Raw genomic sequence first — 22,344 nt, 5'->3', positions numbered from 1 at the left:
GTCTATCTATATACAAATGAAACGACCTAAATAACATTCACTGTAGCTCTAACTCGAAAATACAAGAGAAAGGGAAAAAGACTCACTTCTCAAAATTATGACGAAATCGTTCAATGAGATCATCTTCTATTCTAATTTCTTACCATTTCTTAATTTCTACAGATAAAAGCACGTAAATCAATTAATATCAGATAATAGGCATTAAAACTTAAGAGGGGTAACAAATTTCTTCATTATATTATGGGTTAAATGGTAGATTTATATTAATGAAGGCAAAGGCATGAAGAAGGTCCATAAGATACAGATAAAAGAAGCGACTAAAGAACTAAAGAAATCAAAACTACAAGGAGATCTAAAGAGCTCAACAATGGTACGAGACAATCATCTTAATCTGTCTGCCTTCCTTGAACCAAAGGCAGGAAAAGCTTAAGGACCTACTGACCAAAAGTGAAACCAAGAAATTGGTCCTTACACTACATCTCTTTGGGTCTATTAGTAAATCCAGAACAGTATTTACTAGAATCAGCTTACCATTTGCTATTCAAGAGCTCTAGGTCCTGTCTGCTTCAAGGAGTGTAGGATATTCTATCATATTGCAGAAAGATATCATGTATAGGCATTCTTTCAATTTCTTCTAGAACATGCATGTTCTAAATTCTGAATTGTAAAAATTGAACGGAGAAAACTAGATGGAAATTTTGGAAAGAAGATGAGAACTGAAGGTTCTAGAGTGAAAATGTAAGTAGTAATGTACTTTCCTATTTCTAGATTTGTACTTTACTGGTATTGGACCAATCTTTTCTCCAATTAAAATTTTGACCACCATTCATTTTTATATATATATCCAATTTTTAATTAAATAGTCTCTGTAAGTTGCACTTTCTCTTTTTTAAATTCATAATTTAAAAAATATTATCAGAATTTTTATAATTTATAATCTAATAAGAGTATAATTTATTTATTTGTAACTATAAATCATTTCATTGGGGATTAAATTAATATTAGAATTATTGTTATTAAATATATTTTTCTATTTTCAAAATATTTTAAAAAAATTAATATAATACAAGATGAATACAACGTTATAAACAACAACAACAACAAATCCAGTGTATTCCCACTAAGTGGGGCCTGGGGAGGGTAGAATGTACACAGTCCATACCGCTACCTTTAGAGAAGTAGAGAGGTTGTTTCCGGTAGACCCCCAGCTCAAGATAGAGAAAAATAGACCAAAGCGTAATTAAATAAGAAGTAAGATGGATGACATAATATGAAAAGGAATAAGACACAATAAAAATAGAACTCAGAGCAATAAGAAATAAAATAAATAAGCGCAATAGGAAAAAGAGACCTAAGCCCGCCTGATCGGGCTCCTATCTCTGGACCCAATCCTAGGGTTACTAGCCCGACTCAACCAGAGCTCTTCTAACTACTTACTAAATCCACGCACACAACTTAGCCTTCTACCCTTATTCGCGACCTCCACACCATCCTATCTAGGGTTATGTCCTCAGTAAGCAGAAGCTGCTCCATATCATGTCTAATCACTTCCCTCCAGTACTTCTTCGGCCTACCTCTCCTTCTCCTGAAGCCATCTAACGCTAATCTCTCACACCTACGAACTGGGGCATCCGTGCCCCTTATCATCACATGCCCAAACCATCTCAACCTTCCTTCGCGCATCTTATCCTCCAACAAAGTCACTCTCACCTTCTCTCGGACGGTCTCATTTCTAACTCTATCCCTTCTGGTAAGTCCACACATCCAGCGCAACATTCTTATTTCTGCTACCTTTATTTTTTGAATATGGGAGTTCTTGACTGACCAACACTCTGCTCCATATAGCATAGCAGGACGGACTGGCACTCTGTAGAATTTACCTTTAAGCTTTAATGGCACCTTCTTGTCACACAAAACTCCCGAGGCGAGCCTCCATTTCATCCAACCTGCTCTAATACGGTTAGAGACATCCTCATCAATCTCGCCATTCCCCTGAATCATAGACCCAAAATACTTAAAACTATCCCTCTTTCGGAGATCCTGGGACTCCAACCTCACCACCACATCGTCCTCCTACCTCACTTCACTAAACCTGCATTCCATATACTCCGTTTTGGACCTACTCAACCTGAACCCCTTAGATTCAAGGGTTTGCCTCCAAACCTCCAATTTTTCATTCCCACTCACCCGCGTCTCATCAATCAGCACTACATCGTCAGCGAACAACATACACCACGGCACCTCCCCTTGAATACTCCATGTCAATGCGTCTATCACCAACGCAAATAGGAACGGACTAAGAATCGAACCCTGGTGCAACCCTGTCTCGATTGAAAAATGCTCTGAGTCCCCTCCCGCCGTTCACACCCAAGTCTTCCCTCCATCATACATGTCCTATACGTTATAAGCAAATTTTAAAAAATTTGAAAAAGGTAATATACTTGATAAATTGTTTAAAAATATATAATTTGTGTTTAATTTTATTTAGAATAATAACTATTAAATGTTTGAGTGTTTGAATCTTTTGAAAAATTAAAAAAAAAAAACTGTTACAATAATAGGTAAGTGGGACCTATATCTTTTTATTTCAGTTACTTAATCCTTTTAAAAATAATTTAATAATAATAAATATTGAACTAATAAATATTTTATATCATAAAGTATTTAAAAATATAATTAGCATTTATTTAATTTAATATGCTTTTAAAATTTTATATTATAATCGATAACTTAAACTATTATAGATAAATTTTAAGATCATCCGCGCATTGCGCGAGTACGTTAACTAGTATAGAAGTAAAATAAGACGGAGGCGTTAATAAGACGGAGGTGGTAATATGTTTCAAATCTAGAAAGTCCAACACCCGGTAGTTATCTAGAAACTCCACTCACTGGTAAATAATTCTAAAGGAAATGGTAATATGTTTCAAATCTAGAAAGTCCAACACCCGGTAGTTATTTAGAAACTACACTCACTGGTAAATAATTCTAAAGGAAAAAGATGTTAATAAATTAGTTAAATACATCGTCAAACCCTGAAATTTGTTATGAATTTTTTAATTTGATACCTTGATGTTCATTTTAAGTACTTTATTTAGAATTAAGCTTGTGTCATTTTGACACCTTTTATTGACATGACAAAATAAAGAAATATCACACTCTGTTTAGATTAGTGAAAGTTTATTTTATTTTCTTTCATTTTTTTATTCTTCTTCTTCTTCTTCTTCTTATTATTATTATTCCACATATTTTCTTGTCAATATTTTTGATCATTTTCAAAGCTTAAAACTCAAACATGATCCTCAATCGTCTCTTAATTGATAGTCAACATGAAAAAAAATGAATTTCTTTGACAAGAATTAATTCGTAAATCAATTTACTCAAAAAGTCGTATCATATTCAATTCGTACTCAAAAATTAAATCATACTCAATTTTTGAAAAATTAAAGGAATCATACGCAAAAATCAAATCATATCCAAATGGGTTTTCTTGACAAAAATTAATTTGCAATTATAAAATTCTCGAAGAAAAAACATAATCTTTTTCAAAAAGTTTGAATTCCGCTACCGTTTTCTAATACCAAATTTTGCCTTTTTTATATCAAGTTTCATGATGATGGTTTGGTAAATGATTTCAATATGGAATCTAATTGCGAAAAGGATTTGATGTTTAACCCAGATTCAGATCGTTGCAGTTTCATGATGATGGCTTCATCGATGATTTCGACATGGACTTCAAGTGCGAAAAAAATCGATGTTAGATCCGAAATCAAGAGCATTTAATAGGGACAACTTTGTAGGGTGAAATGTGACGACGCCATTAGAGGTGATATATGAAGCTTATGAAGGAGAAGAAGAAAATTTTCTATTTTTTATTTACGGTTTGAGTTATTGTCAAAATTGATTTTTAAAAAACTTTAAATAAGTCATTTGGTATCATGGAGAAGATGACATCAAACTGGGATGAGGGATTTATTTCTATTAAAAAAAAATCAAGTCTTGAATGTGTTAAAGAGTGTTGTGCTTTTTGGAAGAGAAAAAAAAAAACAATACAAAATAAAATCTGAATGAATTTTTTTTTCATATAAATTTTATTAATCCTGAGTCTTTAGATAAACACATGAATAAAGTTGTTAACTCCTCCTACAAGTAAAGTAATAGACTTTTACTAAAATTAAAAAACTGAATGTCATACTAACTTAATTAGTGGACTCCTTATATAACTAAATAACTAAGCACTCCTCCTATAACTAAATAACTAATTATTCTAGAATATTATTGCAGTAACAGATGCAATATCCATCACTCCTTGTTGTTTCTACTGCTGCAATCTAGTAAAGTTGATCCTCGCTCTCTTTTTTCACAAATAGTGCTTTTGAATTATCTTGAGTGTCTTTGAAATTGGAAACTTTTGTGACATGATCTTTTTGTTGCAATTTTCACACAATGCATCAGATCTCCACCAGCAAATTTTTTCTAAGTGTATTTTTTTTTTTGCAATATTTTCAAGTAGAATAATAAACTTTTCTTTTTCGATGGTTTATATAAAAAAATGCCTTCAACACCTCTTTCTTCCCTGTAAGCTCTTCTTTGCTCTTGTACTTGAAGAGCGTTTATCAATTCATCAAGAGAGATAGCAGAGAGATCTTTAGACTCTTTTAAAGTGGAGATTTTGGACTCAAATCTCTCAAGAATAGTCATCAGAATTTTTTCAACTATTCTATTGTCTTTAAAATCTTCGCCAAGCAACCTCATTCTATTGACAATCAAAGACATTCTGTTAGAATACTTAGTGATTATCTCATCTTCTTGCATCCTAAGAGATTCAAAATTTCTTTCCAAATTCAGAATTTAATTATGTCTGCCTTGTTCACTTCCTTGGTACTCCTTTTCAAGTTTTTTCCCAAACTTCTTTTGTTGTTTCATATTCTATGATTTTAGAGAAAATTGAATCAATAACTGAATTTTGAATTATAATTTTTGCTTTATATTTTTTTAAATTTCTTTTCCGTGTGAAGTTTGATTTCGGCAGCACAAGAATTTGCGGGGAGTGGCTTTATAGGTTGATCTTCCTCTGCAACTTCCCACAAATCATATGTTTTAAGATAATATTTCATCTTACCTGTCCAAATTTGATAGTTTTCACCAGTGAAGATTTGTGGGATATTGAAAGAGAGAGTATTGCTTGTCATGGTTTGAAAAACAAAACTTAAAATAATATGGGTTGAAAATCGATAGCCCTACGTTAAAAATAAAAGTAAGGGTTAAAAATAATCCTACGTTAAAAATAAAAGTAAGGGCTAAAAATAGTCCTACATTAAAAATAAAAGTAAGAATTAAAAATAGATTGAAAATAGGTATGAATTAAAAATTGGTTGAAAGCTTTTCTTCAATGAATTCACAAATTCACAAGGATCGATGGAGACTCTTGATACCGCTGTTATGTCTTTTGAAAGAGAAAAAATAAACAATTCAAAATAAAATCTGAATGAAAAATTTTCTCATATAAATTATATTAATCATGAGTCTTAATGTAGACATATGAATAAAGTTATTGACTCTCCCTACAAGTAAAGTAATAGACTTTTACTAAAATTAAAAAACTGAATGTCCTATTAACTTAATTGTTGAAAAGTTGTTAAAATGACATAGTAAAAATCTATATAAGATGCTTAAAATAAATATTTATTTGAAATGTCAAAGTAAAAATTTATATCAAATTCAAAGATCTTATGATATGTTGACCATACGTTTATTTAGACAATTACGCATGTCACTAAGTTGTGATGATCTAAAAACACCACAAAGTTACTTTATTCTTTGTACACTTTGAAATTAAGGAAGCATTAGGCAGCCAGTCTACCAATTGATATTATTCCGTCTCTATCAGGAAATATTATGGCTTTGAGATTTTACTTTTCTAAAATAATTAAATTTTATATTAAATTAATTTCATCATGACATGGAATTTTTTAGTTCACGCGTTTATGACTTATCCATTAGCCAATTGCCAAAAAGCATGATGGAAGCAATATGCGCGTGGAGGTTGTCAAGTTGCTCTGTCAATATACGTAAGTGGTTATTACTTTTATTAGATAGAAATTGAAGCAGTATGAAAAAAGAGATTTGAATTATGAGCGATGGACTCCTATTATCATAAACCAAGAGAATTTGAACTTTGAAGTTTACAAGTAAGAAAATCTGTTCTTTTAAAGTTATTTATTCTAAATTAAAAATGTGTATATATTCAATAATTTTTAAATACATATAAGGTGGATCATTATAGAATTCCACCAAATTCATAAGTCACTCTAACTCGATCCCTCTCTACTTACATTCTTAAATTCTTTTTCGCGAATAAAAATTCATACTTTAGTTTTTTCTTCTAATAATAACGTGATGTCATGATCAACATATGCACCCATGATCATTTTACTGAATATAGCACGTCAAGACTCACGTAAGACAAAGGTCAAGTTTCGCACACTAGCAGCCAGCAGCTTAATTATAATGGAATAAGTTATGAAGAGATAAGTTATACTGGAATTAGTTATGCTGAGATTATTTTTTATTGAGTGTTTGATTTGTTTTATTCAAAATAATATGCATGGTATAGTTTCTAAAAATAAATTAAGTGATTACAAAAATACCCTCCATCTTATTTAACTCTTTTTTATATAATTTCTTTTCAAGCTTTAAATATTTATTCTTAAAAATAAAACTTTCATCTTATTTAACTTAATTTTTTTTGTGTGTGCATTTTCATGATTATATCATGTGTATTTTAAAAATAAAACTTTTATCCTATTTAGCTTTATTTTTTTTTGCGTGTGGCTTTCCATGATTATGCCGTATGTGTTTTAAAAAAAATCTTACTACATCTTATTTAATTTGAAATAAAAACTTCCAACTTAAGTTTGTTAAAGTAAAAGAGGATTTATTTTTTATTTTATTTCATTTAAACACATATCTCTTATATAATATATTAAAATTCATTTTAATTGATATATAACATATCAATTTTCAAGTGATTAAAAAACTATTTAATTTAAAATATGTAATTCAATAATGGCGTTGATATTTTTATTAATTTTTAGAGAATAATTATTCAAATAAATTTAACGTATAATATATTCATAAATAAAAAAAAATATATATGAGAGAAATGAAATGAAAATATATATTGAACTGAAATAATATCTTAATCTATCATTTTTTCCTATGAATTGAAATATCCTCAGACGACAAACATAAATATATAAAAGTAAGTATTCACTCTACTTTTGCCCTACTTCTGGAAATAAAATCAGTTTGACTTTGCAAATTTTTCCTTTTCTGCAAATTAAAAAAAATACTTTATGTAAGGCGGGTCAATGAAAGCAGATAATTAGAGATAATGATGGAATAAGAATTTTGAATTTTAGATTTAAATTCTTGATAAATTATTATATATTACTAATAAGTTTTTAATGTAAATATAAAATTAATGTCAAAACTATGAAGTATTTAACTTTTATTAAAATTCATAATTAAAATACTAGTATATATACATAGATGTGTGAAATGAAATCATAGGTTTTGAGGGTATTTTAGTCATTGTATAATTTTATTCCAAAGAAAAATAGTCTTGGGATTGTTATCCCACCAATTGGGTGGATAACTTATTTCGGGACTAATTATTAGTCCCGAAATAAGTTATCCCAAATATTTACAACCAAACAAGTGATTAAAATTTTTATCCCGAAATTACTGACTTTAATACTGCAAACCAAACGGCCTCTTAGTGACTTAAGGACAAAATCAAAATGAAAATCTTAAATTTTTTTTTAGAGAAATTAATATATTTTTAAAATTTCTTGAAATGCAAAGCTGCTAATAATTTTTGTCTAGTCGTTTCTTCTAATAATACTTTTTTCAACTAATAATATAACCAATACATTAAATTTTTCTTGAGACATAGTACTTTAGATATATCAAACTTTATCTAATAATTATTTTATTTTATATAAAAAGTTTATTTTTTCTACCAATGATATTTTATATTTTTTAACAAAATTTCTACAATTTATTAGTGCTAAAAAAACGAGGCTCCTCAAATTTAGGGGTCTAAGGCGGTTGAGCCGGCACTGGTAGCCAAAATCTATCAACGTGGTTTTAATGTACTAGCAATTTCTTTACCAAAATACGGATACAATAACAACATTATTTTTCTCCTTGAGGGTGTATTTGATATGAAGGAAGATGTTTCCACGATGTTTTTGTTTTTGTAGGAAATATTTTCTTGAAAAAAAGGTGATTTTGTTACTTATTTTCTGGTGTTTAGTTAGTAATATTTTCCCTAAAGTATTTTGGTATAATCTTGACAAACAATTTGACAATGGACCCGAAACCCTAATTCCAGACCCAACTTTGCACCCCAAAACAAGACTTGACCTCGACACAGGATCCAATCCTTGACCTCGATTTTCGATACCCGACTCTCGACCCCAACCTAAGACTCGACTTCCGACCCCGACCCAAGACCCGAGTCCGAACTCTAACCCTAACCTTTTAAATCAACTTTGAACACCGACTCCTACCTTAACTTAAGATCCAATCCCTGACCCCAACACCTTTATCTTGACCCTAACTCTTGACCCGACCCTTGACCCCAATCTCGATCTATGATTGTCCTGACCTAAGACCTAGGATCAGACCTTGATTTGAAATTCGACTATCAAACTTGACTACTGACCCCGACCTTAATTCCATCCCAACTTATAACCTCTACACCAAACCCAACGCTAATTTCGAAGACCCAACACCCGACCCCCAAAAAAACTCAGGACCAGGAATCCAACGTCGACTCTCGACCCCAACACTGACCGAGATTCGACTCTCAATTCCAACACTCGACTATTACTAGGATTAGGGATCGATTCTCGATTGTGATCAAAACTCGACTCCCAACCCCAACCCTAGTCCGAACTTTCAACCTCGACTAGGTACCCGACTCCCAATCTCATTCCTAACCGTAACCACTGACTCAACTCCCTACCCGTACCTTAGACCTGACTCCCGATCCTGATCCTGATCCAAGTCCCGACTATCGACCCCAACCCAAAATCCGACTACCACCCGACACCTAACTTTAACTCTTGACCTAACTTGGTTCTCGACTACAATCCCTGAAATAGGAACTGACCTCGAACCCCAAACCGACTCTTGACCTCGACCCAACCTCGTGTTAGGATTTGTCCTGAATTTTCAACTTTACCTGAATTCTACTATAATTATGTCTTACTTGAAAAAGTTTTTTTTTAGTAGAAAAGGTTTCCTTGTCGAAAAAAATTCTCTTCCACTTAGAGGAGACGTTTTAGACTTCTATAAATACAAGATTTTAATTCACATACACAACATAATAACATCTACAATATGGTCTTTTAAGAGTCTTGTTTAGGGGAAGATTTTCTCTCGATAGTTTCTTATGTCTTCTTTTATATCAGATTTTCATATGTTAGCCAATTGGACAAACTAAATAATAATATTATGTTTTAGTATAGTTTTTTTGGTCCTCTAGTTTATCACCACCATGATTTGCAACTATTAGCTTCCGCATGACGCCCCAACAATTTTGATCCCAACAAGTATTTCAGAGTCAATGGTTCAATGGGCCAATGGTTCAACAAGACTTAGGTTCAAGGCGAGTTCAGTTATAGTTGCGCACAATTTGATGATAATGATGATTTTTTATATATAAAAAAAATTGTCTAAAGAGCTACGTATGAAAAAAAATTCATCTATGTATTTTCAACGGTCTGCTGATCCCTCTTAAAAACAAAATCAACTATCAATTCATGCTTACTTTAATGCATGAGCTTCATTTTTAACCTGTGCTCACTTTTAATGCACAAGGCTTCAATTTTCAACGTTGTTCGCTTTTAATACAGGGATCCAATATCATTATATATTTTTAACTTACATCAACTATTAATCATGGTAAACAACAGGGAATATGAAGATTGTGTGAAGAAGAAGATAATGAAGATTAGTTTGCAAGAAATTCATGGCAGAAAGATTTGTTAGGATTTGTCCTGAATTTTCTGCTTTACCTAGATTCTACCATAATTATGTCTTACTTCAAAAAGGTTTTCTTGCCGATAAAGATCTCTTCCATAATTGGTTAATCCTTTCTTGGAGGGTAATTTAGACTTCTATAATAGAAGATCTTTACTTCTCAGATACAACACAATAGTTGGGGAGATTTCTCTTTCAATATTACTCTCCCGTCTCAAATTATATAGCATATTTGCTGTTTGCACAACTCTTAAGAAGAAATTAATAAAGGGTGTAAAATTGACTAATATGACCTCAATTTATCTTTGATTAGATGAATCTTCTTCAATTAATATAAGTATAGTTGGCAAAAAGTGATTAATTATCTCTTGAATTTTTAAATATGCCAACTAGTTTGATAAAAATCTTTTAGCAGACTTATCAAGTAATTTGAGACCCGGGGGAACGGGGGGGGGGGGGGGGGGGGGTAGTTTTTAATATGTAGATTTTTTGACCAACCATATTAATAATGTGCTTTGTAGCATAATTTTCTTTGCCATTTGAATTATCACCGTCTTGGTTTGCAATCAATAGCTTCCGCATGATACACTCACAATTTCGATCCTACCACCTCGTTTCCCAATACTATACTTACGAACCCTACTCGGGACCCGATTCTCGACCTCAACCTAGGGCCTGACTCTCGATCCTGGCCCGAGTTTTAATTATCGTTTTCAACCCTAAACTCGACCCCAAACGAACTCCGCTCGAGACCTTGACTCCAATGCCAACTCATAATACCTATCTTTCGACCCTAAACCTGACTCGAAATCCAACTCCTGATCCTATCCTAGGTCCCGACTCCCGATCCTGATCCAACTCAGGACTCGTCTCTCAACCTCAACAAACCGACCTAGGACCAAACCTTAACCCAAATTTGGGTCGAGAGTCTGGTCCAGATCATTGTGTCGATACCTATGACTAAGGTCAGGACTCGAGTGGTGAGGTTGACAAAGAATTTTGGAAAACGTTTTTCTTACTTTAAAAAGGAAAGTCATTTTCCTTAAATTTGAGGAAAATAAGTCTATTTGAAAAATATTTTCAAAACATTTAAGCCAACCAATCATGAGAAAATTAGAAACATTTTCCAAGAAATATTTTCATAGTACTAAACACACCCCTAAGGGTCGAATTATATTCCTCCCATCCTTGTTGTATTATGAAGAATCATTAAGAATAAAACTTGGGTAAAAGAGGCAATGATGAGAGGGAGACTCAAGTCCATTTTGAATGCAAGCGAAGAATGAACTAAGAAGGAACAACAACATACCCAGTATATTCCCACAGAGTGAGAGAACTAAGAAGGAACAAGAAGGAATAAAAACAACAGCGAAGCGAGGCAGTCAGCAGTAGAATCAATTTAGAATTCCTTGAGGAACCTATCTGCATTTACAGTTGTGAAACCTGACAACAAAGCCCAACCTTGAAAAAGATATACACAAATTACACCAACATCCCACCACACGGTCAGATTAACAACTAGCAAAATTGTGAAAATGACCAAAAATAGGAAAAGGAAACAAAAAGGACGAGCTATAACTTTTCAACAAAACCAATTTAAGAGGACAACAGGACCTGAAAAGCAGTACTTTAGACCAATTCTCGATCAGCAAAACGATTCTTTTGGCGTCATGTGCTTCGTCTTTCCAAGTATGAGCTGTAAATAATGATGCAGCTGGGCTTCTCGCTACAGCTTACTTTTCTGGCATGCATCTCTTTGATAATCTCAGCAGGAGAATCTACCCAAAAAAGAGGTAAAAAATGTAATGAAAGTGGAATAATAGGAATCATGTAGATAACAAAGCATGATAATATATATCTACAGCCCCAGAATAGTAAAATTTTGATAGCTGATAGGGTACATATCCACAGATCATAAGGAGATAAACATAGAAGAACAATAACTTCAAGTGCAATAGGATGTAATGTCCGAGGGCCATTTACAGTCGAAGCATCTATCTTAGCTCTTCATGTTTATTCAGTTTAAAGAGACTAGTCAGTTAGGTTGTTATAGTTTGTTAGTGAGTTAGTGGTGTACAGCTGTCAATATTAACGGAGTCGGTTATTCTCTATAAGTAGCAATTGCATCAGTAAAAATGTAAAGAGAACAATCATTTTCCTCCAATCAATAAAGCTTTGTTCATTCTCCCATATCAAAGAACCATATCAACGAACCTGGTTTTGATACCATGATAAAATGCCAGAAGGCAGTCATAGATGTGATCTCATCTACCTTAAGTAGAATTCCAAGTCCAGGATTACCCTTCACATACCTCACCACTCTTAGTGCACCATCCATGTGAGACTGTTTAGGTCTCTGCATAAATTGACTTAATGTTTGTACTGCTCAGGCCTAGTAATAGTGAGGTAAAGTAACTTGCCAACCAACTTTTGATAACCAAGTATGTCATCTATTTCTGGATTATCAGATGGGCCAGCTTGGAGGTCATACTCTACAAAAGTTAATTTCTTATTAACATCTAATGGTGTTGGAGCTGGTTTGCACCCACTCAGCCTAACTTGTGAGATCAGTTCCAACACATATTTCCTTTCCTGAGTACTTCAATTCCTAAGAAGAATCTTAAGTGGCCCAAATTTTTCACCTTGAATGCCTTGTTCAGTGTGTTTTTTACATGTTGAATTAGAGTGGGATTACTCCCTGTGATAAGTAAATCATTAATATAGACCAAGACCACTACAATATCATGTCCTGATCTCTGAATAAACAGTGAGTGATCATAGTTACTCTGTGTATAACCACCAGCAATCAATGCATTTGTGAGCTTAATAATCCACTGTCTGGAAGCCTGTTTGAGTCCATATAATGATTTTTTTCAGTTTGCATACCAGTTTACTTCCTTGTCTCTGAAAGCCTTGAGGTAATTCCATATATACATCTTCATAAAGATATCCTTGTAAGAAAGCATTATTTACATCCATTTGGAAGAGGTCCTACTTCTTAGAGGCTGCCAAGCTAATCACAGTTAGCACAGTTCTGACTGTCACCATCTTAGCAACAGGTGAGAAGGTATCATGATAATCCATCCTTTCCTGCTGATTGTATCCCTTTACAACTAATCCGGCTTTGTATCTTTCAATGCTCCCATCAGCCCTATATTTGATCTTGTATACCCATTTAGAACCTATAGTATGTTTCCCTGGTGGTAGAAGGACTAGGTCCCAAGTCTGATTATCCTCCAGGGCTTGAATTTTAAAATGCATAGCCTCAATCCAGTGTTTATCTGTTGCAGCTTCTTTAAAATTTTGTGGTTCAATTTGAGCTGAAAAAACTTGCAGATAGGCTTGGTATGCTGGTGAGACATTATCATAAGACAACACATCTGATATAGAATAAAGGGTCACAACCTCTAAACTTAGAACCAGATTTAGTGGTGACATAATCCTTTAACCATATTGGCGGATTGACAATTCTTGTTGTCCCTCTCAAGTCTGCTGTTTGTGGAACAGGTGAAAGTGAATGTTTCTCCGGTGGCACTTCAACAGCTTCAACTGTGGAATGTTCAATATCATCTGCAACTTCTGGTACAACAGTAGAGCTAGCAGGATCACCAAGGATCACCATATATAGGTGCATGTGATGCAAGCATGGGAATTGGAGAGGGATCATGATGATGATCGTTGATAGAGTGTGGAACATAAAAAATAGTTGTTCCTTCATGTGTGATTCCCTTGAAAGGAAAGATGTTTTCTCTGAACACCACATCTCTGCTGACCCAGCATGTGTTCTGCCGAAGACCAAACAGCTTGTATCCCTTTTGAGTCTCAGAATAAACCAATAAAAACTGCTCTTTTGTCTCTTGGTTCAAACTTATCACCTTTAGGTAAAGTGGATGCAAAACACAAGCAACCAAAGACCCTTAAGTGATCATATACTACAGGTTTGTTATATAAAATTGTATAGGGTGACTTTTCTTGCAAAATTGGTGTAGGCAGTTTATTTATCAGATATGTTGCAGTCATAACACAATCTCCCCAGCACCTGTTAGGGATGGAACTCTGAAATTTGAGAGCTCTAGCTACCTCAAGAATGTGTCTATGTTTTCTCTCTACCACCCCATTTTGTTGGGGTGTGTACGGATAAGAGCTTTGATGAATAATGCCCAATGATGAGAACAAATCAAAACACTGAGAATTGAAAAACTCTCTACCATTATCTGATCTTAGTGTCTTCACAGTAGTACCAAACTGATTCTTTACTTTTAACAAAAAAATTTCAGAACAACAATCACTTCAGACTTATGTTAAATCAAACATGTCCACGTATATCTACTATAGTCATCAACAATGGTAACAAAGTAATGTTTTCTGTCATAAGTGGGAACCTTAAAAGGACCCCATACATCAACACGTATCAACTGAAAAATGCTACTAGAATGTGAGTTACTAAAAGGAAACTGTAACCTTGTCTGCTTGGATAATGAGCATATTTCACATAGTTTGTGTGCTTCTCTACCATTTTGAACAATGGGAATGCAACTTGGAATACTGATAGATGGGTGGCCTAATCTCATATGCAACATTGCACCATCAACTACTTTATGAATTGCTGAGCCTGCTACAGGATGTCTTATTGTGTCATCCTTCAGTAAGTATAAACCATTGTTTTCTCTACCAATACCCAAGACCTTGCCAGAGTAAAGGTCCTAGAAAATACAAAAATCTGGGTAAAAGCATATTGAACAACAGAGATCTTTTGTCATCTTTGACACTGACAACAAGTTGTACTTGAAATCAGGAACATATAGAACATTCTTAAGCTTAGTAGCAATAGAAACGCAAATCGATTTCCATCATCCTCTATATCTGCAAAATTTCGATACACCTAGTTTGGCGTTAATTGGCATCAAGTTGAAAGGTTCAGAGAATTACACATTGTGAAGCAAATCAATGTGATTGGCCTTGCTAGGGAAAAACAAGCTTGGTTTTGTGGATGGCAGTTGTACAAAAGCTCAGTACAGTGGCGATTTGGGAAATCTCTGGGAACGATGTAATACGATTATTCTGAGTTGGATTACATCGATTATTCTGAGTTGGATTGGAGCTACTGTTTCATTGGATTTAGTTCTAGCATAGTATATGCGTCCGATTCGAAGAAAGTTTGGGATGAATTCAAGGAAAGGTTCGATAAATCAAATTTCACCAGAATATATCAGCTATGGAAGGATATAGCTACTTTAACTCAAGGTACGAACTCAGTCACTGCTTACTATTCCAAAATGCGAGATTATTGGGATGAGATAGATGCCTTAGTACCAGGAGTTGGCTGTAGTTGTGAAGGATCTAAGGCCTCCACTGAAATGCTGGAAATCAAAGGTTGTTGCAATTTTTGATGGGCTAAATGAGAGTTTTAGTCATGTGCGAAGTGATATTTTGTTGCGCACCCCTGTCTTGACGGTCAATCAGGCATATGCACTGGTGGTGCAAGAAAAAAGCCAAAGAGGCATAAGAACTGGTGACAAACAAATGGATTCCATCACTTTGATGGCTGGAGGTGGCCACAGATACAAGGGATCGGCATTTAACCCGTCTAAACCTGCCTCTACTCTAAATCAGAACACCTATAAGAAGCCACTTTTTCCTACAGGTTGTGCTCAATGTGGTTACAAAAACCATTTAACAGAGGATTGCTATAGAGTGGTGGTGGGATATCCACCTGATTTCAAGAGCAAAAGAAAGTGCCAATCCACCAATATGGTTAAAGGATTATGTCACTACTAAATCTGGTTCTAAGTTTGGAGACGTGACCCTTTATTCTATCTCAGATGTGTTATCTTATGATAATGTCTCACCAGCATACCAAGCCTATCTGCAAGTTTTTTTAGCTCAAAATTGAACCACAAAATTTTAAAGAAGCTGCAATAGATAAACACTGGATAGAGGCTATGCATCTTGAAATTCAAGCCCTGGAAGATAATTGCTTTTACCACTAGGTAAATATGCTATAGGTTCTAAATGGGTATACAAGATCAAATATAGGGCTGATGGGAGCATTGAAAAATACAAGGCCAGATTAGTTGCAAAGGGATACAATCTGCAGGAAGGGTTGGATTATCATGATACCTTCTCACCCGTTGCTAAGATGGTGACAGTCAGAACTGTGATTAGCTTGGCAGCTTCTAAGAAGTGGGACCTTTTCCAAATGGATGTAAATAATGCTTTCCTACAAGGAGATCTTTATGAAGATGTATATATGGAATTACCTCAAGGTTTTCAGAGACAAAGAAGTAAACTGGTGTGCAAACTGAAAAAATCATTATATGGACTCAAACAAGCTTCTAGACAGTGGAATATTAAGCTCACAAATGCATTGATTGCTGGTGGTTATACACAGAGTAACTATGATCACTCACTGTTTATTCAGAGATCAGGACATGATATTGTAGTGGTCTTGGTCTATATTGATGATTTACTTATCATAGGGAGTAATGTCACTCTAATTCAACATACAAAAGACACACTGAACAAGGCACTCAAGGTGAAAGATTTGGGCCAGTTAAGATTCTTCTTAGGAATTGAAGTACTCAGGTCTGACAAAGGTTCTTGCTTAACCAAAGGAAATATGTTGGAACTGATCTCACAAGTTGGGCTGAGTGGGTGCAAACCAGCTCCAACACCATTAGAGGTTAATAAGAAATCAACTTCTGTAGAGTATGACCTCCAAGCTGGTCCATCTGATGATCCAAAAATAGATGACATACTTGGTTATCAAAAATTGGTTGGCAAGTTGCTTTACCTCACTATTACTAGGCCTGGCATTTGCTTTGCAGTACAAATATTAAGCCAATTTATGCAGAGACCTAAACAGTTTAACATGGATGGTGCACTAAGAGTGGTGAGGTATCTGAAGGGTAATCCTGGACTTGGAATTCTACTTAAGGCAGATAAGATCACATCTATGACTGCCTTTTGTGATTCTGATTGGGCATCTTGTCCCAACACTAGAAGGTCAGTTTCAGGCTATATAGTCAATTTGGGTGATTCTTTGGTTTCTTGGAAGTCTAAGAAACAACATACAGTGAGCAGAAGCTGAGTATAGGAGCATGGCAACTGCAACTGCAGAAGTGATATGGCTGACTGGTTTATTGGCAGAACTTGGAGTGACCTTAACCATGCCTGTGAAGTTGTTTTGTGATAACAAAGCTGCACTACAAATTGCTGCTAATCCTATTTTCCATGAGAGAACTAAGCACATAGAAATTGATTGTTATTTTGTTAGAGAAAGGATCCAATCAGGTTTATTGCAACCACCAGTTCATGTCCCCTCCAACATGCAACTAGCTGATCTCATGACTAAAGGACTTCCAACAGCTCAATATCAGTTTCTTCTTTCCAAGCTAAGTGTCCTTGATGTTTTCCGGTCACCAGCTTGAGGGGGAGTAAAGAGACTAGTCAGTTAGGTTGTTATAGTTTGTTAGTGAGTTAGTGGTGTACAACTGTCAATATTAGTGGAGTCGGTTATTCTCTATTAGTAGCAATTGCATCAGTAACAATGTAAAGAAAACAATCATTTTCCTTCAATCAATAAAGCTTTGTTCATTCTCCCGTATCAAAGAACCATATCAACGAACCTAGTTCAACAGCTCTAGGCATTTTATCAGAGTTATTGAACTATATTGAAAGTAAAAAGTAAAAACATAGTAAGATGGCTGCAATCCAACTTCCGGCTTCATTTTAGAAACACAATTTATTAGCAGGAGGGCTTCAGTTTTTGACCATTTAGCTTCACATGAACATGCAACATCATGATTTGTTTAGACCTAGACATTAATAGTCAAAATTAGTCTTCCAAAAGTTCCGTAAATCATAGAGCAGATTAAAATGGTTAAGGAGCAATAAGTATATGTTATCACAGGTTGCATATGGGTACCAGTTGACAGATTCATTCTCTATCACCCACCCCAACCCCGGTAAAAGAAAAAAGAAAAAAGGAACTACCTTCCGGCCTTGTTATCTAAGCAAGTATCGTTCTACTATCTCTGCATTACTAGGAATCTCGCTTATAAGAAGTCATCGAATAAAATATTCTCCGTAAATCTTCATCCCCCAGCATAGTATACAATGATAAATGTAGAAAAGAATCTTTGCACATAGGAGATTAGGATCACTAGAATATTGGTCATTTTAATAAAAGCTTACCTTGTCATTGTAAAATTTGAAACTTCAAATTTTAGAGAAAGTCATCTCTTGCTAAACTCAATTTTCCGTATTTCTTGCAGCTGACGAGCTATTTCCTGAATAAGCTGTATTCCTTCATGTCCATTCTGGAGCGAGTTAAAGGCACACATGAGGAATTTACAGTCATCCTCAAGTTCTTGTAACCTCCCACTAAGCTCTGATATTTCATTTCCTATAGCAGCCCCATCAACTTCACCTCCAAGCAAAGAAACCTTAGCATGCTTAATGTCTAAATGGTTTCTCTTTTCACTAACAATAGCATTTTCCACGTCTAAATCAGCAGGCTTGTCAATGGAATCTCCATTTGATTTGGAAAAATCATTGCGTGTGGATGAAGAAATCTCCTCCTGTTGGGAATTAGTACTTCCCCCATCATCACTTTGTTTCTTAACTTGATTATCAACATCTTTCTTTATCCTTTCTGAATATCCGTTACAAGGAACATTATCTGTGGCCTGCCTGGCAGAAATTTGAGAAAGCTTTTTCTCCAAGTTCTCTAGGTGTTTTAAAATACGAAGCTTTTCATCCTCGAAGCTACACATTGAATCATTAAACTGTCTAGGTTTATCACAGATTTTGGATACTTTAACAGTTTTCGAATCTGAACTGCCACTGAGCTTGTTTTCAACATTTTCTAAACTATGATTCTCATTTAGTACATTTTCTCCTTTCAGGTATTTGTTTTCCTTCCGTGGATCCTCTGCTGCTAATTCATCTGGAAGATTATTCCTATATAATATTAACTCTTCTTCCAGATCTTGCAACTCTTTTTCCCTTTCAGCAAGGAGATCATTAGCCCTTTCTAGTGCCTCCATATCATACTCGGCTTGCTCTTCCATCATTCTTAAATACTGCAAGGCCTCCATATGAAGTGATGCCTTCTCCTCCTGCAACCTAGTGATCATGGCCATTGCCTGATTAGTGGCAATGGCGGACGCACTCCTTTCTTCCTCCAGTTCCTTGTAAAGAGCATTTACGTATCTCCGATCATGTTCAACTTGTCGTTTCAACCTATCAACAGTACTTTCACCCTCAATTTCACTGACGCTCAATCCATCTACTGATTCATTACCAGAATCATCTCTACCCATGAAGGTAGATGTTTGAAGCATATGTACCCCGTCAGACCTAGAAGCATCACTTCTTTGGTGTTCATCACCATGATCATGATTCCTAAGACTTGCAATTTGCAATTCATCCATTCCAGAAGTAGAAAGTTGGGGAAGCGACTTCATACCTTCTCCAGCGTTTGCAGAATCACCTCTCCCCATAAAGGTAGATGTGTGAAGCATATGTACCCCGTCAGAGCTAGAAGCATCACTTCTTTGGTGGTTATCACCGTGATGATTCCTAAGACTTGCAGTTTGCAATTCATCCTTCCCAGAAGTAGAAAGTTGGGGGAGTGACTTCATACCTTCTCCAGCAATTGTGGAATCATCTCTCTCCATGAAGCTAGATGTTTGAAGCATATGTACCCCGTCAGAGCTAGAAGGATCACTTTTTTGGCAGTCATCTACGTGATGATTCCTAAGACTTGCAGTTTGCAATTCATCCACTCCAGAAGTAGAAAGTTGTGGAAGCGACTTCGTACCTTCTCCAGCGTTTGCAGAATCACTAATTGCACTTGGTTCTCCAAGCCTATCTGATAGTTTTCTCCCTCTGTTTCCCAGAACGGATATATCAGCTTGATTTTTTTGGTTTGATAGGGATGGAGCACTGTCATCTAAATGATCTGGAGGTCTTGCATTATTCTTCTCGGTTAAGATGTTTCCTTCATCATTAGCTTCAGTCAATTCTACAAAATCATTTTATAAAGACAAACAAATGAAAAATAGGAATTCAGAAGTTTTTTTTATGGAATAACTCAATAGGTAAATATAATTTGCATAGACAGAACAAACAAGTGTATAAAACACACAAATACATCAATCAAAGAGAAAGATCAGCTTACCCGTCTCATGGATTTCGATACTGGATGAAGAAGATATATTGGTCACTGATATAATCTCCGAAAGTGCAGAGAGGTCTGAGACACGTGGGAGAAACATATTGGACTTTGAAAACTCTCCAGATGTGTGATGATGATCTTCTAAAAGGTTGGGTGAAGGGGTAATATTATATGATGAAATGAACGCTGGCAGCATAGAAGCACCGGCCTTAGGAGAAAGACTTTCCCAATCAAGTTCTGCTAAGCCATGCCCTATAAAATCATCAGATGTCTGACAGCTCACAGATTTGCCCGAGCTGGCAGTCTGCTGCATGGGCTGATCCAGAAGAGAAGGCTTGGATTCAGTGGACTGGTGAGGTTGATTCTCTGGAGACACAGGCTCAGTTCCTCTTTTATTTGTTATCCCTTTGCCATGTCGAACATTATCTTCTGATCTCGAATCATTTTTACCACGAGTAGCAGAACATCCGTCATCATCATCAGAAATCTGGATTTCTGACTCAGAATCTGAAGTAATCTTCAACTCCGTATATCCTACATGTGATAAGGGATCAAGAGCAGAAGCTCTTGTCCTAGGTGACTCTGGCCCAGAAATTTTATCCCTGATCTTCTTAAAGCTATCACGGCGGCTGAAACGGCTACGACCTGGTGCCCATGGCAGAGGAGGCTTGACATTGGCCTTAGAAGCTCCAAAACCAACTGAAGTTAGCTGGAGCAATCTTTGAGCACTTGATCGAGCCCTCCAAGTCTTCTGACAACAAGAACAGCTCCATGGTCCGGGAGAAGTAGGTATAAAGCTCTTATTCCACAGTTTATCAATCAAGTGTTCTGACTCTCTAACACGTATGTTCTCAGTAGCAAATGATACAAGGCATTCTTCACACATAGCACGGACATCGGCTAGATTACCATGAATATGACAAAACAGTTGAAATGATATATCCTCTTTATGGTTCCTACAAAGATTTCTCTTATAACATCCATTTTTCTTATCCCCAAGTATGTGATCAAACCTTGAACACAACATACACGGCGTCTGCAACTCATAGTAACTAGAAAATTTTGTGATCAAATATGACAGTGCCGCGTCTAGAAACAACATAAACATCAAGAACCATTCACAAGCCGCACAAGACAAGACTGTCATAAATCGCCACGGATTTCTCTGTTTAACAGATGAAATCCCTCCGGCAGCCATTGCCCACAAAAAGAACTTGTAATTCTCCAAATCACATTACATTTCCAGTGAATCAAACCAATAAAGCACTTGTTAATCTCCCAACAACAACCACAACAATTGCTCCTCAATCAAAAACTAATTGCTCCTATTCAATTTGGGGCCATTTCATATCAATTACTCAACATATATCAATTACAAAAAAGTAACCCTTCCTCAAATCTATATCAGCAATTTTGACCCTGAAAACCCAAGAAATCATAAGACAAACTCAAGAATGCCTACAAATGTAAAAAGAATAATTAATATTGACCCACAACACATACACATACATTTGCATGTAACAATATGGAAGAATAAACAAAAAATAAAACCCCAGAAAATGATTTTAAAAAATGAATTCAGATTAATTTCAAGATCATACCTGCGGATGTAATCAAGAAAGGCTGAAAAATCAGCAAAGATGATTAATTAATTGGAAAAATAAAAAGGAAAGAATTGGTTTGGTTCCAAAGGAAGAATGACCGTTGGAACCAACAGAAATTGAGATTCCTGGTTGTCTGCGTAAAACATGACACAATGCTTCGCTGACTTCTCTATCCTTCTAATTCTGCACTTCTAATTTTTTATTTTATTATTATTTTCTATATGTTTTTTTTTTTTTTCAATTTTCTGTTTAATTAATTTTGATCTTTTTTTCTTTATTTTTCTTTTCCCTTTTGTGGTTTGCAATAAAGCTGCCTACCTTACATGTCCTTTTTAATATTTTCTACACTCTTTTAAGATAAATATTGATTGTTAAATATATTACTTCCTTCCTGTTATTTTACTAAAAATAAATATCTCATATTAGTTGATCACTTATTAAATCAGTATAGAATTAATTATTTTTTTATAGTATACGTTAATGTAAACAATTACAATTTCA

General features: G+C 34.9%; 1 protein-coding gene and 1 long non-coding RNA gene across 5 annotated transcripts in view; both read right to left on the bottom strand.

The window, feature by feature from the left end:
• LOC107863866 overlaps nt 1–795 on the bottom strand; it is a 6,664-nt gene extending 5,869 nt beyond the window's left edge. The window contains exon 1 of the long non-coding RNA XR_001672470.2: nt 532–795. This is a non-coding gene — a long non-coding RNA (uncharacterized LOC107863866). The remainder of the gene's footprint in view (nt 1–531) is intronic.
• Nucleotides 796–11,433: 10,638 nt separating this feature from the next.
• Nucleotides 11,434–22,139, bottom strand: LOC107863867 (myosin-binding protein 1). Of its 4 annotated transcripts, none has more exons than XM_016710043.2 (4): nt 21,841–22,139; nt 20,243–21,697; nt 18,253–20,086; nt 11,434–11,834 (listed from the first exon to the last, which is right to left on the bottom strand). In XM_016710043.2, exons 2-3 carry the CDS (start codon nt 21,435–21,437, stop codon nt 18,294–18,296), a joined length of 2,988 nt encoding a protein of 995 aa, XP_016565529.1. In that variant the 5' UTR covers nt 21,438–21,697; nt 21,841–22,139; the 3' UTR covers nt 11,434–11,834; nt 18,253–18,293. The 4 variants fall into 4 exon arrangements, with proteins under 4 accessions (XP_016565529.1, XP_016565530.1, XP_016565531.1 ...); XM_016710044.2 differs by having other exon boundaries at nt 20,243–21,658; nt 21,841–22,038; XM_016710045.2 differs by lacking the exon at nt 11,434–11,834 and adding an exon at nt 17,601–17,873 and having other exon boundaries at nt 21,841–22,038.
• Nucleotides 22,140–22,344: the final 205 nt, after the last annotated feature.

The sequence above is a fragment of the Capsicum annuum genome, chromosome 3, assembly GCF_002878395.1.
Source record: "Capsicum annuum cultivar UCD-10X-F1 chromosome 3, UCD10Xv1.1, whole genome shotgun sequence".
Classification (NCBI taxonomy): domain Eukaryota; kingdom Viridiplantae; phylum Streptophyta; class Magnoliopsida; order Solanales; family Solanaceae; genus Capsicum; species Capsicum annuum.
This window is presented reverse-complemented; position numbering and strand designations above follow the sequence as displayed.